Source organism: Oncorhynchus mykiss, chromosome 12 (assembly GCF_013265735.2).
Source record: "Oncorhynchus mykiss isolate Arlee chromosome 12, USDA_OmykA_1.1, whole genome shotgun sequence".
NCBI lineage: Eukaryota > Metazoa > Chordata > Actinopteri > Salmoniformes > Salmonidae > Oncorhynchus > Oncorhynchus mykiss.
Genome location: NC_048576.1, coordinates 20,374,335 through 20,387,062, shown reverse-complemented (window position 1 = coordinate 20,387,062; position 12,728 = coordinate 20,374,335). Strand labels below are relative to the sequence as shown.

General features: G+C 49.2%; 1 protein-coding gene across 4 annotated transcripts in view; it reads left to right on the top strand.

The window, feature by feature from the left end:
• LOC110536815 (bone morphogenetic protein receptor type-1B) overlaps nucleotides 1-12,728 on the top strand; it is a 113,215-nt gene extending 100,487 nt beyond the window's left edge. For all 4 annotated transcript variants that reach the window (XM_036937169.1, XM_036937171.1, XM_036937172.1 and 1 more), the window contains 10 exons: nucleotides 981-1,140; nucleotides 3,079-3,181; nucleotides 3,498-3,600; nucleotides 8,747-8,843; nucleotides 8,960-9,098; nucleotides 9,395-9,587; nucleotides 9,768-10,065; nucleotides 10,293-10,468; nucleotides 10,740-10,870; nucleotides 10,997-12,728. In XM_036937169.1, the coding sequence (XP_036793064.1) occupies nucleotides 981-1,140; nucleotides 3,079-3,181; nucleotides 3,498-3,600; nucleotides 8,747-8,843; nucleotides 8,960-9,098; nucleotides 9,395-9,587; nucleotides 9,768-10,065; nucleotides 10,293-10,468; nucleotides 10,740-10,870; nucleotides 10,997-11,122 (1,526 nt within the window). In that variant the 3' untranslated portion in view covers nucleotides 11,123-12,728. The remainder of the gene's footprint in view (nucleotides 1-980; nucleotides 1,141-3,078; nucleotides 3,182-3,497; nucleotides 3,601-8,746; nucleotides 8,844-8,959; nucleotides 9,099-9,394; nucleotides 9,588-9,767; nucleotides 10,066-10,292; nucleotides 10,469-10,739; nucleotides 10,871-10,996) is intronic.

Here is a 12,728-nt window from a genome sequence, read left to right as displayed (position 1 = left end):
GCAGAGGATACCATCATTAGAGTTACCAGACTCAGAAATTACAGCCCAAATAAATGCTTCACAGAGTTCAAGTAACAGACACATCTCAACATCAACTGTTCAGAGGAGACTGCATGAATCAGGCCTACATGGTCAAATTGCTGCAAAGAAACCACTACTACAGGACACCAATAAGAAGAATAGACTTGCTTAGGCCAAGAAGCACGAGCAATGGACATTAGACTGGTGGAAATCTGTCCTTTGGTCTGATGAGTCGAAATTTGGTGAACGGATGATCTCCGCATGTGTGGTTCACACCATGAAGCATGGGGGAGGAAGTGTGGTGGTGCTTTGCTGGTGACACTGTCAGTGATTTATTTAGAATTCAACTTGCATTTAACCAGCATGGCTACCACAGCATTCCGCAGCGATAGGCCATCCCATCTGGTTTGCACTTTGTGGGACTATAATTTGTTTTTCAACGGGACAATGACCCAACACACCTCCAGGCTGTGTAAAGGCTATTTACCAGAAGGAGAGTGATGGAGTGCTGCATCAGATGACCTGGCCTCCACAATCACCTGACCTCAACCCAATTGAGATGGTTTGGGATGAGTTCGACCGGAGAGTGAAGGAAAAGCATCCAACAAGTGCTCAGCATATTTGGGAACTCCTTCAAGACTGTTGGAAAAGCATTCCAGGTGAAGCTGGTTGAGAGAATGACAAGAGTAAAGCTGTCATCAAGGCCAAGGGTGGCTACTTTGAAAAATCTTAAATATATTTTGTGTAGTACTTTTGGCTACTACATATATGTTATTTCATAGTTTTTAGGTATTCACTATTATTCTACAATGTAGAAAGGAGTAAAAATAAAGAAAAACGATTGAATGAGTAGGTGTGTCCAAACTTTTGACTTCTACTATTTGTCTGGTCTATCATGGGTCTATGTCTGGTCTGTCCTGGCGCTAAACCTGGTCTGTCTCCTCTCTGTGTCCCTGTAGCCAATGTGTTGGATACCATAGTGCTACTGAGGAACCCTGTAAGAGACAGGTCAGACAGCAGGAAGGAGGAGGGTGGGAGTACAGCCCTGGCTCCAGCACAGAGGACCCTCTGGTGTCACTGTTACCCTCACTGTTCTGAAGACTCCAACAATACCTGCAGGTATATTACACACACACACACACACACACACACACACACACACACACACACACACACACACACACACACACAAATAGAACTGTGTTGCTACTATGGTTGGTGTGTGATTTTCAAAACATCTTAGAATCAGCTGTATCTATTAGCTTACATTCATGATTACACAGCAGAGGCAATCTGTTATTATCCTATAGAACACCAATTAACTGAACAAAAATACACTGGTGGATTTATCAGGAACTCAAAATGTGTCACAGTGTGTCACTGTGGAAGACATTAACTCAGGGGGCAATGGGATATTATTTAAATACAAGCATTATCACAGATTGATTTATGCCCTGCGACTAGTGAGGTCTGGCCTCTTGACCCCATCTCTGGAGACCTCCCATTCCTCACTTCCCTCATCAACTCATTCCTGACAACTGGCTGCGTGCCCTCGCTCCCCTCCTCAAGAAACCAACACTCAACTCATCTGACGTCAAAAACTATAGCCCTTCTTTCTTTACTTTCCAAAAGAGCGTGCTGTCTCTGATCAACTCTCTCGTTATCTCTCTCAGAATGATTATCTTGACCCTAACCAGTCAGTCTTCAAGACAGGTCACTCAACCGAGACTGCTCTTCTCTGTGTCACAGAGGCTCTCCTCACTGCCAAACCTAACTCTCTCTACCTTCGACACTGTGAACCATCAGATCCTCCTCTCCACCCTCTCAGCGCTGGGTGTCTCAGGCTCTATCAGATCCTCCTCTCCACCCTCTCAGGGTTGGGTTTCTCAGGCTCTATCAGATCCTCCTCTCTACCCTCTCAAGGCTGGGTGTCTCAGGCTTTCTACACTCTTGGATTGCATCCTACCTGGCAGGCCGCTCCTACCAGGTGACGTGTAGAGGATCTGTGTTTGTACCACGTACTCTCACTACTGGTGTCCCCGAGGGCTCGGTTCTAGGCCCTCTCCTCTTCTCTCTGTACACCAAGTCACTCGGTTCCGTCATATCCTCACACGGTCTCACTTATCATTGCTATGTGGATGACACTCAAATACTTTTCTCCTTCCCCCCTTCTGACAACCAGATGGTGACACACATCTCTGCGTGCCTGGCAGATACTGTATATCAGCTTGGATGTCGTCCCACCACCTCAAGCTCAACCTCGACAAGACAGAGCTGCTCTTCCTTCCGGGTAAGGCCTGCCTGCCCAAAGACCTCTCCATCACGGTTGACAACTCCACAGTGTCACCCTCCCAGAGTGCAAATAACCTTGGCGTGACCCTGGACAACACCCTGTCATTCTCTGCAAACATTAAATCATTGACTCGCTCCTGCATGTTCATGCTCTACAACATCCATAGAGTCCTACCCCACACAGGAAACGGCGTATGTCATAATCCAGACACTTGTCATCTCCCAGCTGGAGTCCTGCAGCTCGCTGTTGGCTGGGCTCCATCAAAACCCTGCAACTTCACCAGAACGCTGCAGCCCGCATGGTTTTCAACCTTCCCAAGCTTGACCATGTCACCCCGCTCCTCTGTACACTCCACTGGCTTCCAGTCGAAGCTCGCATCCACTACAAGGCCATGGTGCTTTCCTATGGAGCAGCAAGAGGAACTGCTCCTCCCTACCTTCAGGCTATTCTCAAACCCTACACCCCAACCCTACACCCCAACCCTACACCCCAACCCGAGCGTCTGCTAAATGACTAAGATTTAAATGCAACATTTTAATGTCAACAGCCACGTATAATAGTGTTTATTACATTAGATTTAGATGGTTGATATAACATTCTCAGCACCATGAAATGTGTCTTTATAAAATAGCTGAGATAGTAAAATCCTCTCATATTATGTTGAAAGATTGTTGACTATGGATGATGGTGATGCTTGTGGTGGTGATGATCAAGATGTAATGATGAGGCTAGTGGTGGTGGTGATGATCATGGTATCTCTCCAGGACTGATGGTTGTTGCTTCACCATGGTGGAGGAAGAAGAGGGAAGTCTCCCTGTGCTGACCTCTGGATGTCTGGGGCTGGTAGGCTTAGAGTTCCAGTGCAGGGTAAGTATGCTGTGTGTGTGGCGTATATGGCAAAGCCATGAAGTGCAGGCAGTCACTGTAGAAGCACAGGCAAACCAAATGTATAAGCTCGTGTAAGTCGTTATAAACCATCTATGACTCAGTACATCTCTCCAAGCAATCTCTTAAAATCAGACCGTATGTGCAATGACAGCAATGTGTCATACCAGTCTTGTGTAGAACACAGATTCTTCACCATCAATAAGCAACATTGTAAAAACCCTATAGTCCTTCAAACTGTTGTTTAGTCATTCGGGTTGTGTAGATGTAGCAGTGTGTTTATGGTGTGCTACAACAGGACAACGGGGGTCCCCATCGGAGGAGGGCTGTGGAGTGCTGTACAGACCAGGACTACTGCAATACAGACCTGCATCCTACTTTACCCCCACTGACGACTCCTGGTAAGAGACACAGTTCCACCCAGTCAACACACTGACGACCCCTGGTAAGACACACAATTCCACCCAGTCAACACACTGAAACTCCTGAAACTCTTGTGCGCGAGTGGCTTTCAGAGTGGGCTCCCTCAGCCTGCACAGGGGTGTGATGGGTAGTAACAGTTTAAACTGTTACAAACCAGTGTAGTGCTGCTCTGGGGCAGGAGGAGACGGGGGAAGCTGGGGAGAGGCAGAGGGAGGCAGATGAAATGGAGCCAGCAGGCTTGGCTTGTTCTCTCACCCTCTAATGAAAAGGACAGCCTCTCCCCAGGGCCTGCTTGAGTTTCCTGCCCCGCCACGGATGTGAGATATCTGTCCATCTGTCACTCCTCTAGCTACACACTAACAGTCGCGCACACACACAAAGACGAATTGATTTGTCAAATGTGGCAAATTGTAAAATTAGATTATTTCTGTGTATGTGTGTCTATTTTCATGTGTACAGTATGTGTGGGAATGATTTACAGGAGGCTGGCAGAAAGGCTGGCAGAAAGGGCAGCACTGGGCTTCAGGATTTGCCATGGCGATGTCAGTGTGACACCGGATCTGTGAGATGTGATCGACCACAAACTGAGAGAGGAGCAGGGAGAGTTAGGAACAAGAGAAGAGGGGAGCAGGGAGAGTTAGGAACAAGAGAAGAGGGGAGCAGGGAGAGTTAGGAACAAGAGAAGAGGGGAGCAGAGGGAGATAGGAACAAGAGAAGAGGGGAGCAGGGAGAGATAGGAACAAGAGAAGAGGGGAGCAGGGAGAGTTAGGAACAAGAGAAGAGGGGAGCAGGGGGAGATAGGAACAAGAGAAGAGGGGAGCAGGGGGAGATAGGAACAAGAGAAGAGGGGAGCAGGGAGAGTTAGGAACAAGAGAAGAGGGGAGCAGGGAGAGATAGGAACAAGAGAAGAGGGGAGCAGGGGGAGATAGGAACAAGAGAAGAGGGGAGCATGGGGAGATAGGAACAAGAGAAGAGGGGAGCAGGGAGAGATAGGAACAAGAGAAGATGGGAGCAGGGGGAGATAGGAACAAGAGAAGAGGGGAGCAGGGGGAGATAGGAACAAGAGAAGATGGGAGCAGGGGGAGATAGGAACAAGAGAAGAGGGGAGGTGGGAGAGTTAGGAACAAGAGAAGAGGGGAGCAGGGAGAGTTAGGAACAAGAGAAGAGGGGAGCAGGGAGAGATAGGAACAAGAGAAGATGGGAACAGGGGGAGATAGGAACAAGAGAAGAGGGGAGCAGGGAGAGTTAGGAACAAGAGAAGAGGGGAGCAGGGGGAGATAGGAACAAGAGAAGATGGGAACAGGGGGAGATAGGAACAAGAGAAGAGGGGAGCAGGGGGAGATAGGATCAAGAGAAGAGGGGAGCAGGGGGAGTTAGGAACAAGAGAAGAGGGGAGCAGGGGGAGATAGGAACAAGAGACGATGGGAACAGGGGGAGATAGGAACAAGAGAAGAGGGGAGGTGAGGGAGATAGTAACAAGAGAAGATGGGAACAGGGGGAGATAGTAACAAGAGAAGAGGGGAGCAGGGGGAGATAGGAACAAGAGAAGAGGGGAGGTGGGGGAGATAGGAACAAGAGAAGAGGGGAGCAGGGGGAGACAGGAACAAGAGAAGAGGGGAGGTGAGGGAGATAGTAACAAGAGAAGATGGGAACAGGGAGAGATAGGAACAAGAGAAGAGGGGAGCAGGGGGAGATAGTAACAAGAGAAGAGGGGAGCAGAGGGAGATAGGAACAAGAGAAGAGGGGAGCAGGGGGAGATAGGAACAAGAGAAGAGGGGAGGTGGGGGAGATAGGAACAAGAGAAGAGGGGAGCAGGGGGAGACAGGAACAAGAGAAGAGGGGAGCAGAGGAGGATAGGAAAAAGAGAAGAGGCGAGGTGGGGTAGATAGGAGCGAGAGAAGAGGGGAGCAGGGGGAGATAGGAGCGAGAGAAGAGGGGAGCAGGGGGAGATAGGAACAAGAGAAGAGGGGAGCATGGGGAGATAGGAACAAGAGAAGAGGGAAGCAGAGGAGGATAGGAAAAAGAGAAGAGGGGAGGTGGGGGAGATAGTAACAAAAGAAGATGGGAACAGGGGGAGATAGGAGCGAGAGAAGAGGGGAGCAGGGGGAGATAGGATCAAGAGAAGGGGGGAGCAGGGGGAGATAGGAACAATTGAAGGGGGGAGCAGGGGGAGATAGGATCAAGAGAAGGGGGGAGCAGGTGGAGATAGGAACAAGAGAAGAGGGGAGCAGGGAGAGTTAGGAACAAGAGAAGAGGGGAGCAGGGAGAGTTAGGAACAAGAGAAGAGGGGAGCAGGGGGAGATAGTAACAAGAGAAGATGGGAACAGGGGGAGATAAGAACAAGAGAAGGGGGAGCAGGGGGAGATAGGAACAAGAGAAGAGGGGAGCAGGGGGAGACAGGAACAAGAGAAGAGGGGAGCAGGGGGAGATAGGAACAAGAGAAGGGGGAGCAGGGGGAGATAGGAATAAGAGAAGATGGGAGGTGAGGGAGATAGGAGCAAGAGAAGAGGGGAGCAGGGGGAGATAGTAACAAGAGAAGATGGGAACAGGGGGAGATAGGAACAAGAGAAGAGGGGAGCAGGGGGAGCAGGGAGAGATAGGAACAAGAGAAGAGGGGAGCAGGGGGAGATAGGAACAAGAGAAGAGGGGAGCATGGGGAGATAGGAACAAGAGAAGAGGGGAGCAGGGAGAGATAGGAACAAGAGAAGATGGGAGCAGGGGGAGATAGGAACAAGAGAAGAGGGGAGCAGGGGGAGATAGGAACAAGAGAAAATGGGAGCAGGGGGAGATAGGAACAAGAGAAGAGGGGAGGTGGGAGAGTTAGGAACAAGAGAAGAGGGGAGCAGGGAGAGTTAGGAACAAGAGAAGAGGGGAGCAGGGAGAGATAGGAACAAGAGAAGATGGGAACAGGGGGAGATAGGAACAAGAGAAGAGGGGAGCAGGGAGAGTTAGGAACAAGAGAAGAGGGGAGCAGGGGGAGATAGGAACAAGAGAAGATGGGAACAGGGGGAGATAGGAACAAGAGAAGAGGGGAGCAGGGGGAGATAGGATCAAGAGAAGAGGGGAGCAGGGGGAGTTAGGAACAAGAGAAGAGGGGAGCAGGGGGAGATAGGAACAAGAGACGATGGGAACAGGGGGAGATAGGAACAAGAGAAGAGGGGAGGTGAGGGAGATAGTAACAAGAGAAGATGGGAACAGGGGGAGATAGTAACAAGAGAAGAGGGGAGCAGGGGGAGATAGGAACAAGAGAAGAGGGGAGGTGGGGGAGATAGGAACAAGAGAAGAGGGGAGCAGGGGGAGACAGGAACAAGAGAAGAGGGGAGGTGAGGGAGATAGTAACAAGAGAAGATGGGAACAGGGAGAGATAGGAACAAGAGAAGAGGGGAGCAGGGGGAGATAGTAACAAGAGAAGAGGGGAGCAGAGGGAGATAGGAACAAGAGAAGAGGGGAGCAGGGGGAGATAGGAACAAGAGAAGAGGGGAGGTGGGGGAGATAGGAACAAGAGAAGAGGGGAGCAGGGGGAGACAGGAACAAGAGAAGAGGGGAGCAGAGGAGGATAGGAAAAAGAGAAGAGGCGAGGTGGGGTAGATAGGAGCGAGAGAAGAGGGGAGCAGGGGGAGATAGGAGCGAGAGAAGAGGGGAGCAGGGGGAGATAGGAACAAGAGAAGAGGGGAGCATGGGGAGATAGGAACAAGAGAAGAGGGAAGCAGAGGAGGATAGGAAAAAGAGAAGAGGGGAGGTGGGGGAGATAGTAACAAAAGAAGATGGGAACAGGGGGAGATAGGAGCGAGAGAAGAGGGGAGCAGGGGGAGATAGGATCAAGAGAAGGGGGGAGCAGGGGGAGATAGGAACAATTGAAGGGGGGAGCAGGGGGAGATAGGATCAAGAGAAGGGGGGAGCAGGTGGAGATAGGAACAAGAGAAGAGGGGAGCAGGGAGAGTTAGGAACAAGAGAAGAGGGGAGCAGGGAGAGTTAGGAACAAGAGAAGAGGGGAGCAGGGGGAGATAGTAACAAGAGAAGATGGGAACAGGGGGAGATAAGAACAAGAGAAGGGGGAGCAGGGGGAGATAGGAACAAGAGAAGAGGGGAGCAGGGGGAGACAGGAACAAGAGAAGAGGGGAGCAGGGGGAGATAGGAACAAGAGAAGGGGGAGCAGGGGGAGATAGGAATAAGAGAAGATGGGAGGTGAGGGAGATAGGAGCAAGAGAAGAGGGGAGCAGGGGGAGATAGTAACAAGAGAAGATGGGAACAGGGGGAGATAGGAACAAGAGAAGAGGGGAGCAGGGGGAGATAGTAACAAGAGAAGATGGGAACAGGGGGAGATAGGAACAAGAGAAGGGGGAGCAGGGGGAGATAGGAACAAGAGAAGAGGGGAGCAGGGGGAGACAGGAACAAGAGAAGAGGGGAGCAGGGGGAGATAGGAACAAGAGAAGGGGGAGCAGGGGGAGATAGGAATAAGAGAAGATGGGAGGTGAGGGAGATAGGAGCAAGAGAAGAGGGGAGTAGGGGGAGATAGTAACAAGAGAAGATGGGAACAGGGGGAGATAGGAACAAGAGAAGAGGGGAGCAGGGGGAGATAGGATCAAGAGAAGGGGGGAGCAGGAGGAGATAGGAACAAGAGAAGGGGGAGCAGGGGGAGATAGGAACAAGAGAAGGGGGAGCAGGGAGAGATAGGAGCGAGAGAAGAGGGGAGCAGGGGGAGAAAGGAACAAGAGAAGAGGGTATATGGGGGAGATAGGAACAAGAGAAGGGGGAGCAGGGAGAGATAGGAGCGAGAGAAGAGGGGAGCAGGGGGAGAAAGGAAGAAGAGAAGAGGGGAGGTGGGGGAGATAGGAACAAAAGAAGAGGGGAGCAGAGGGAGATAGGAAGAAGGGAGCAGAGGGAGATAGGAACAATAGAAGAGGGGAGGTGGGGGAGATAGGAAAAAGGGAAGAGAGGAGGTGGGTGTTGGAGATTACAAAGGAAGATCTCTGAGATTTAGCAATATTTGAAAGTTAACTGTTATAAACACATTAATGGAGAACTGGTGCTGTTGAGGTCACCCCGTGTTAGGTTAAGATCTGTGGAGCAGAATAACTGCTCTTTCTCTCTCGCTTTCTCTCTCGCTCTCTCTCTCTGCTGTAGATTACGTGGACAGCAGTATCCACCCCATTGCTCTCTTCATCTCTGTCACAGTGTGCTGCATCGTCTTGGTACTCATCATCGTCTTCTGTTACTTCAGGTGAGAGAAAACACATGGACTTTGACTCTGAGGAGATTGGTAACATAGACCAATGTAATGCTTTTAGCAGAATTGTAGCTTTGTATTACTGATGACTTTACCACTGTGTCTTCCAGGTATAAGCGTCAGGAGTCGCGACCTCGCTACAGTATTGGTCTGGAGCAGGATGAGACTTATATCCCTCCTGGAGAATCTCTGAAGGACCTGATAGAACAGTCCCAGAGCTCTGGATCGGGATCAGGACTCCCCCTGCTGGTGAGACCTGAACCTCATCACACACACATTAGCAACCAGGTTCCACGTTTTATTAGTTGTATGTACAGGACATAGATGGTATACAAAAATGTCCAACAAAATGCTTACTTGCAATGGAGAATTAGTCCAGCAATACAGTGTTGTAGAAAGACCTTCCTCTCTCAATGTGCTAGTTATGTTGAATTAGATGTAGAAATTGTGATAATGACGTACAATGATATAGCATATGAAGATGTTGGTGATTACAGTGTTGATGACGAGGATATTGATGACGGTGTGTGTTTTTCTGTGCTCAGGTGCAGCGCACCATAGCCAAGCAGATTCAGATGGTGAAGCAGATAGGTAAGGGCCGCTACGGGGAGGTGTGGATGGGTCGCTGGAGAGGAGAGAGAGTAGCCGTCAAAGTGTTCTTCACCACCGAGGAGGCCAGCTGGTTCAGAGAGACAGAGATCTACCAAACTGTCCTCATGAGACACGAGAACATACTGGGTAAGGAGAGAGGGAGAGATTGTGTGTGTGTGTGTGTGTGTGTGTGTGTGTGTGTGTGTGTGTGTGTGTGTGTGTGTGTGTGTGTGTGTGTGTGTGTGTGTGTGTGTTGTTGCATGTATGTGTCTCTGTAGGTGTGTCTTTCTATCTCCTCAAAGATCTCCCCGTCTCCTCCCTACCCAGGCTTCATAGCAGCGGACATAAAGGGAACAGGCTCGTGGACCCAGCTCTACCTGATCACAGACTACCATGAGAGTGGATCTCTGTACGACTACCTCAAGTCCACCACGCTGGACATCAAGGCCATGCTGCGGCTGGCCTACTCCTCAGTGTCAGGCCTCTGTCACCTCCACACAGAGATCTTTGGCACCCAGGGCAAGCCAGCCATCGCCCACAGAGACCTGAAGAGCAAGAACATCCTGGTGAAGAAGAATGGGGCCTGCTGCATCGCTGACCTGGGCCTGGCCGTCAAATTCATCAGGTAGGACAGGAAGGGACATGTGCCATGCATCAGATCATGAGTGTAGAGATAACAAAACATCCTTATAGAGCAGAATAGTTCTACTCCGTTATCTTTGTATACTTTCCCCTGGTAAAAAACATCAGCATCAGTCCAAACTATGGAATCAGTATAGCAATACACATTTATACAAAGACAGTGTTGCTTTAAAAATGCAATCTTTCTCCCCCTACTCCTTCCTCTCTCAGTGACACCAACGAGGTGGACATCCCTCCCAACACCAGGGTGGGCACTAAGCGCTACATGCCCCCAGAGGTCCTGGACGAGAGTCTGAACCGGAACCACTTCCAGTCCTACATCATGGCCGACATGTATAGCTTCGGCCTCATCCTCTGGGAGATCGCCCGGCGCTGCGTCTCTGGAGGTCCGGCATGGCCCACAATGTTCTGCTTTACAATGTTTAATATCATTTTCATATGTAAAGTGAGCTGATGTGAACTTTGACCTTATGGGCATTCAGACATTTGCCAAAATGCTAGACCGATTTGTATAGGTTCTTATTCAGTGTTGTTTTTTAATACTGTTCAGTTATTTTACCTTCTTCCAGTCTGTGTATTATCTTACCTCCATCTCAGCTGTGATGATGCAGTATGTAGAGATCCAACATCTCTCTCCATGTGACTTGTGTCCTATAGGCATCGTAGAGGAGTACCAGCTGCCCTACCATGACCTGGTGTCCTCTGACCCCTCCTACGAGGACATGAGGGAGGTTGTGTGCATCAAGAGACAGAGGCCCTCATTCGCCAACCGCTGGAACAGTGATGAGGTGAGGAGACCGCCTCTTTGTGATTGTGTTGTATGCTTGAGATCAGTATATTCTTACATAGGTTACTGTGTGTGATGAGTATACAGTATATGATGATTTCTGACCTCAGTGTGTTTGTGTGTTTAGTGTCTCAGACAGATGGGGAAGCTGATGACGGAGTGCTGGGCCCACAACCCAGCCTCTCGCCTCACAGCTCTGAGAGTGAAGAAGACCCTGGCCAAGATGTCTGAGACTCAGGATATCAAACTGTGACAAGCTGCTACTGCCACATAGATACACTCAACACCTAGAGACATGTCCATGGCCTAGTGCCACTCTGCCAGGACCACGGGAGAAGGGCAAGGCGAGTGGGAGAGAGATGGTCAGGGTCTGCTCTCTTTTTGCCCATGCCACTGCCACCTCTGGGATAGAGAGTGTCCCAGTGGGCAGGGTCTGGTCTGGTGTTGCTTTCTGTGAAAGCTGATTGGCTCTCTAAATGAAGGGGGAACACAAGGACAGACAGTGCCCTATGCAGGAGAGGAGGAGTCACTATCTCCCTCACAGTAGAGGGTTAGGAGGGTGGGGGTCCTGCTCTGTCCATCTAAAGCCATATAACAGTGTTTGTTTTTGTGGTAACACTTTATTTGAATTAGCCACCATCAATCCCCTTCAAACCAATGTCAGAATGTTCATGAAACTTTGACATGTTTACAACATTTATGTAGGGTTATGAGGCTAGTTCAAATAAAGTGTTGCCGTTGTTGCCCATTGTGCTATTTATTCCTCTTTTTTTTTACAACTGTAGAGAAATCTCTACATGCTGTTGGAAGTGAAGTATATATCTCTTGCAGCATTACTGCTTTAGAAACCCAGGCATTTGTTTCTTCTATTCACACAGGAAAACACACGGCTTCAATATTGACCTACATGTGGGCCATTTGACTATCCAAGGGAGCCATTCTTAGTCCCCTGAAATGTCTATGTACTGTTTCAACAACTAACTATAGGAGAAAATGATACCTCATGGTTAATAAGCTTGGGGGTGATGTTACTCAGGCTAGCTGATGGTTAATAAGCTTGGGAGTGATGTTACTCAGGCTAGCTGATGGTTAATAAGCTTGGGAGTGATGTTACTCAGGCTAGCTGATGGCTAATAAGCTTGGGAGTGATGTTACTCAGGCTAGCTGATGGCTAATAAGCTTGGGAGTGATGTTACTCAGGCTAGCTGATGGTTAATAAGCTTGGGGGTGATGTTACTCAGGCTAGCTGATGGCTAATAAGCTTGGGAGTGATGTTACTCAGGCTAGCTGATGGTTAATAAGCTTGGGGGTGATGTTACTCAGGCTAGCTGATGGCTAATAAGCTTGGGAGTGATGTTACTCAGGCTAGCTGATGGCTAATAAGCTTGGGAGTGATGTTACTCAGGCTAGCTGATGGCTAATAAGCTTGGGAGTGATGTTACTCAGGCTAGCTGATGGCTAATAAGCTTGGGAGTGATGTTACTCAGGCTAGCTGATGGTTAATAAGCTTGGGAGTGATGTTACTCAGGCTAGCTGATGGCTAATAAGCTTGGGAGTGATGTTACTCAGGCTAGCTTAGTCATGCCAATAAGATGGTCTCCCCCATGGTTGTCTTGTTACTGTAAAAAAATCTCCCCTCACGGTATTGAATTGTAAATAATAATATTGAAATGTATTGATACTGATGGACTTAATCATGTTAAATGTCAGTTTTCGTTTGCCTTTGGCTTGTCTACAGAATAACTCCCTGACTGTCCACTCCACCACTATGGCGTGTGCCTTATTTCATCTGTGCATATGTGTATAAGAGAGTGTGTGGACCAGGAGAACATTCCCTAATAAAATGATGTCAACGTCTA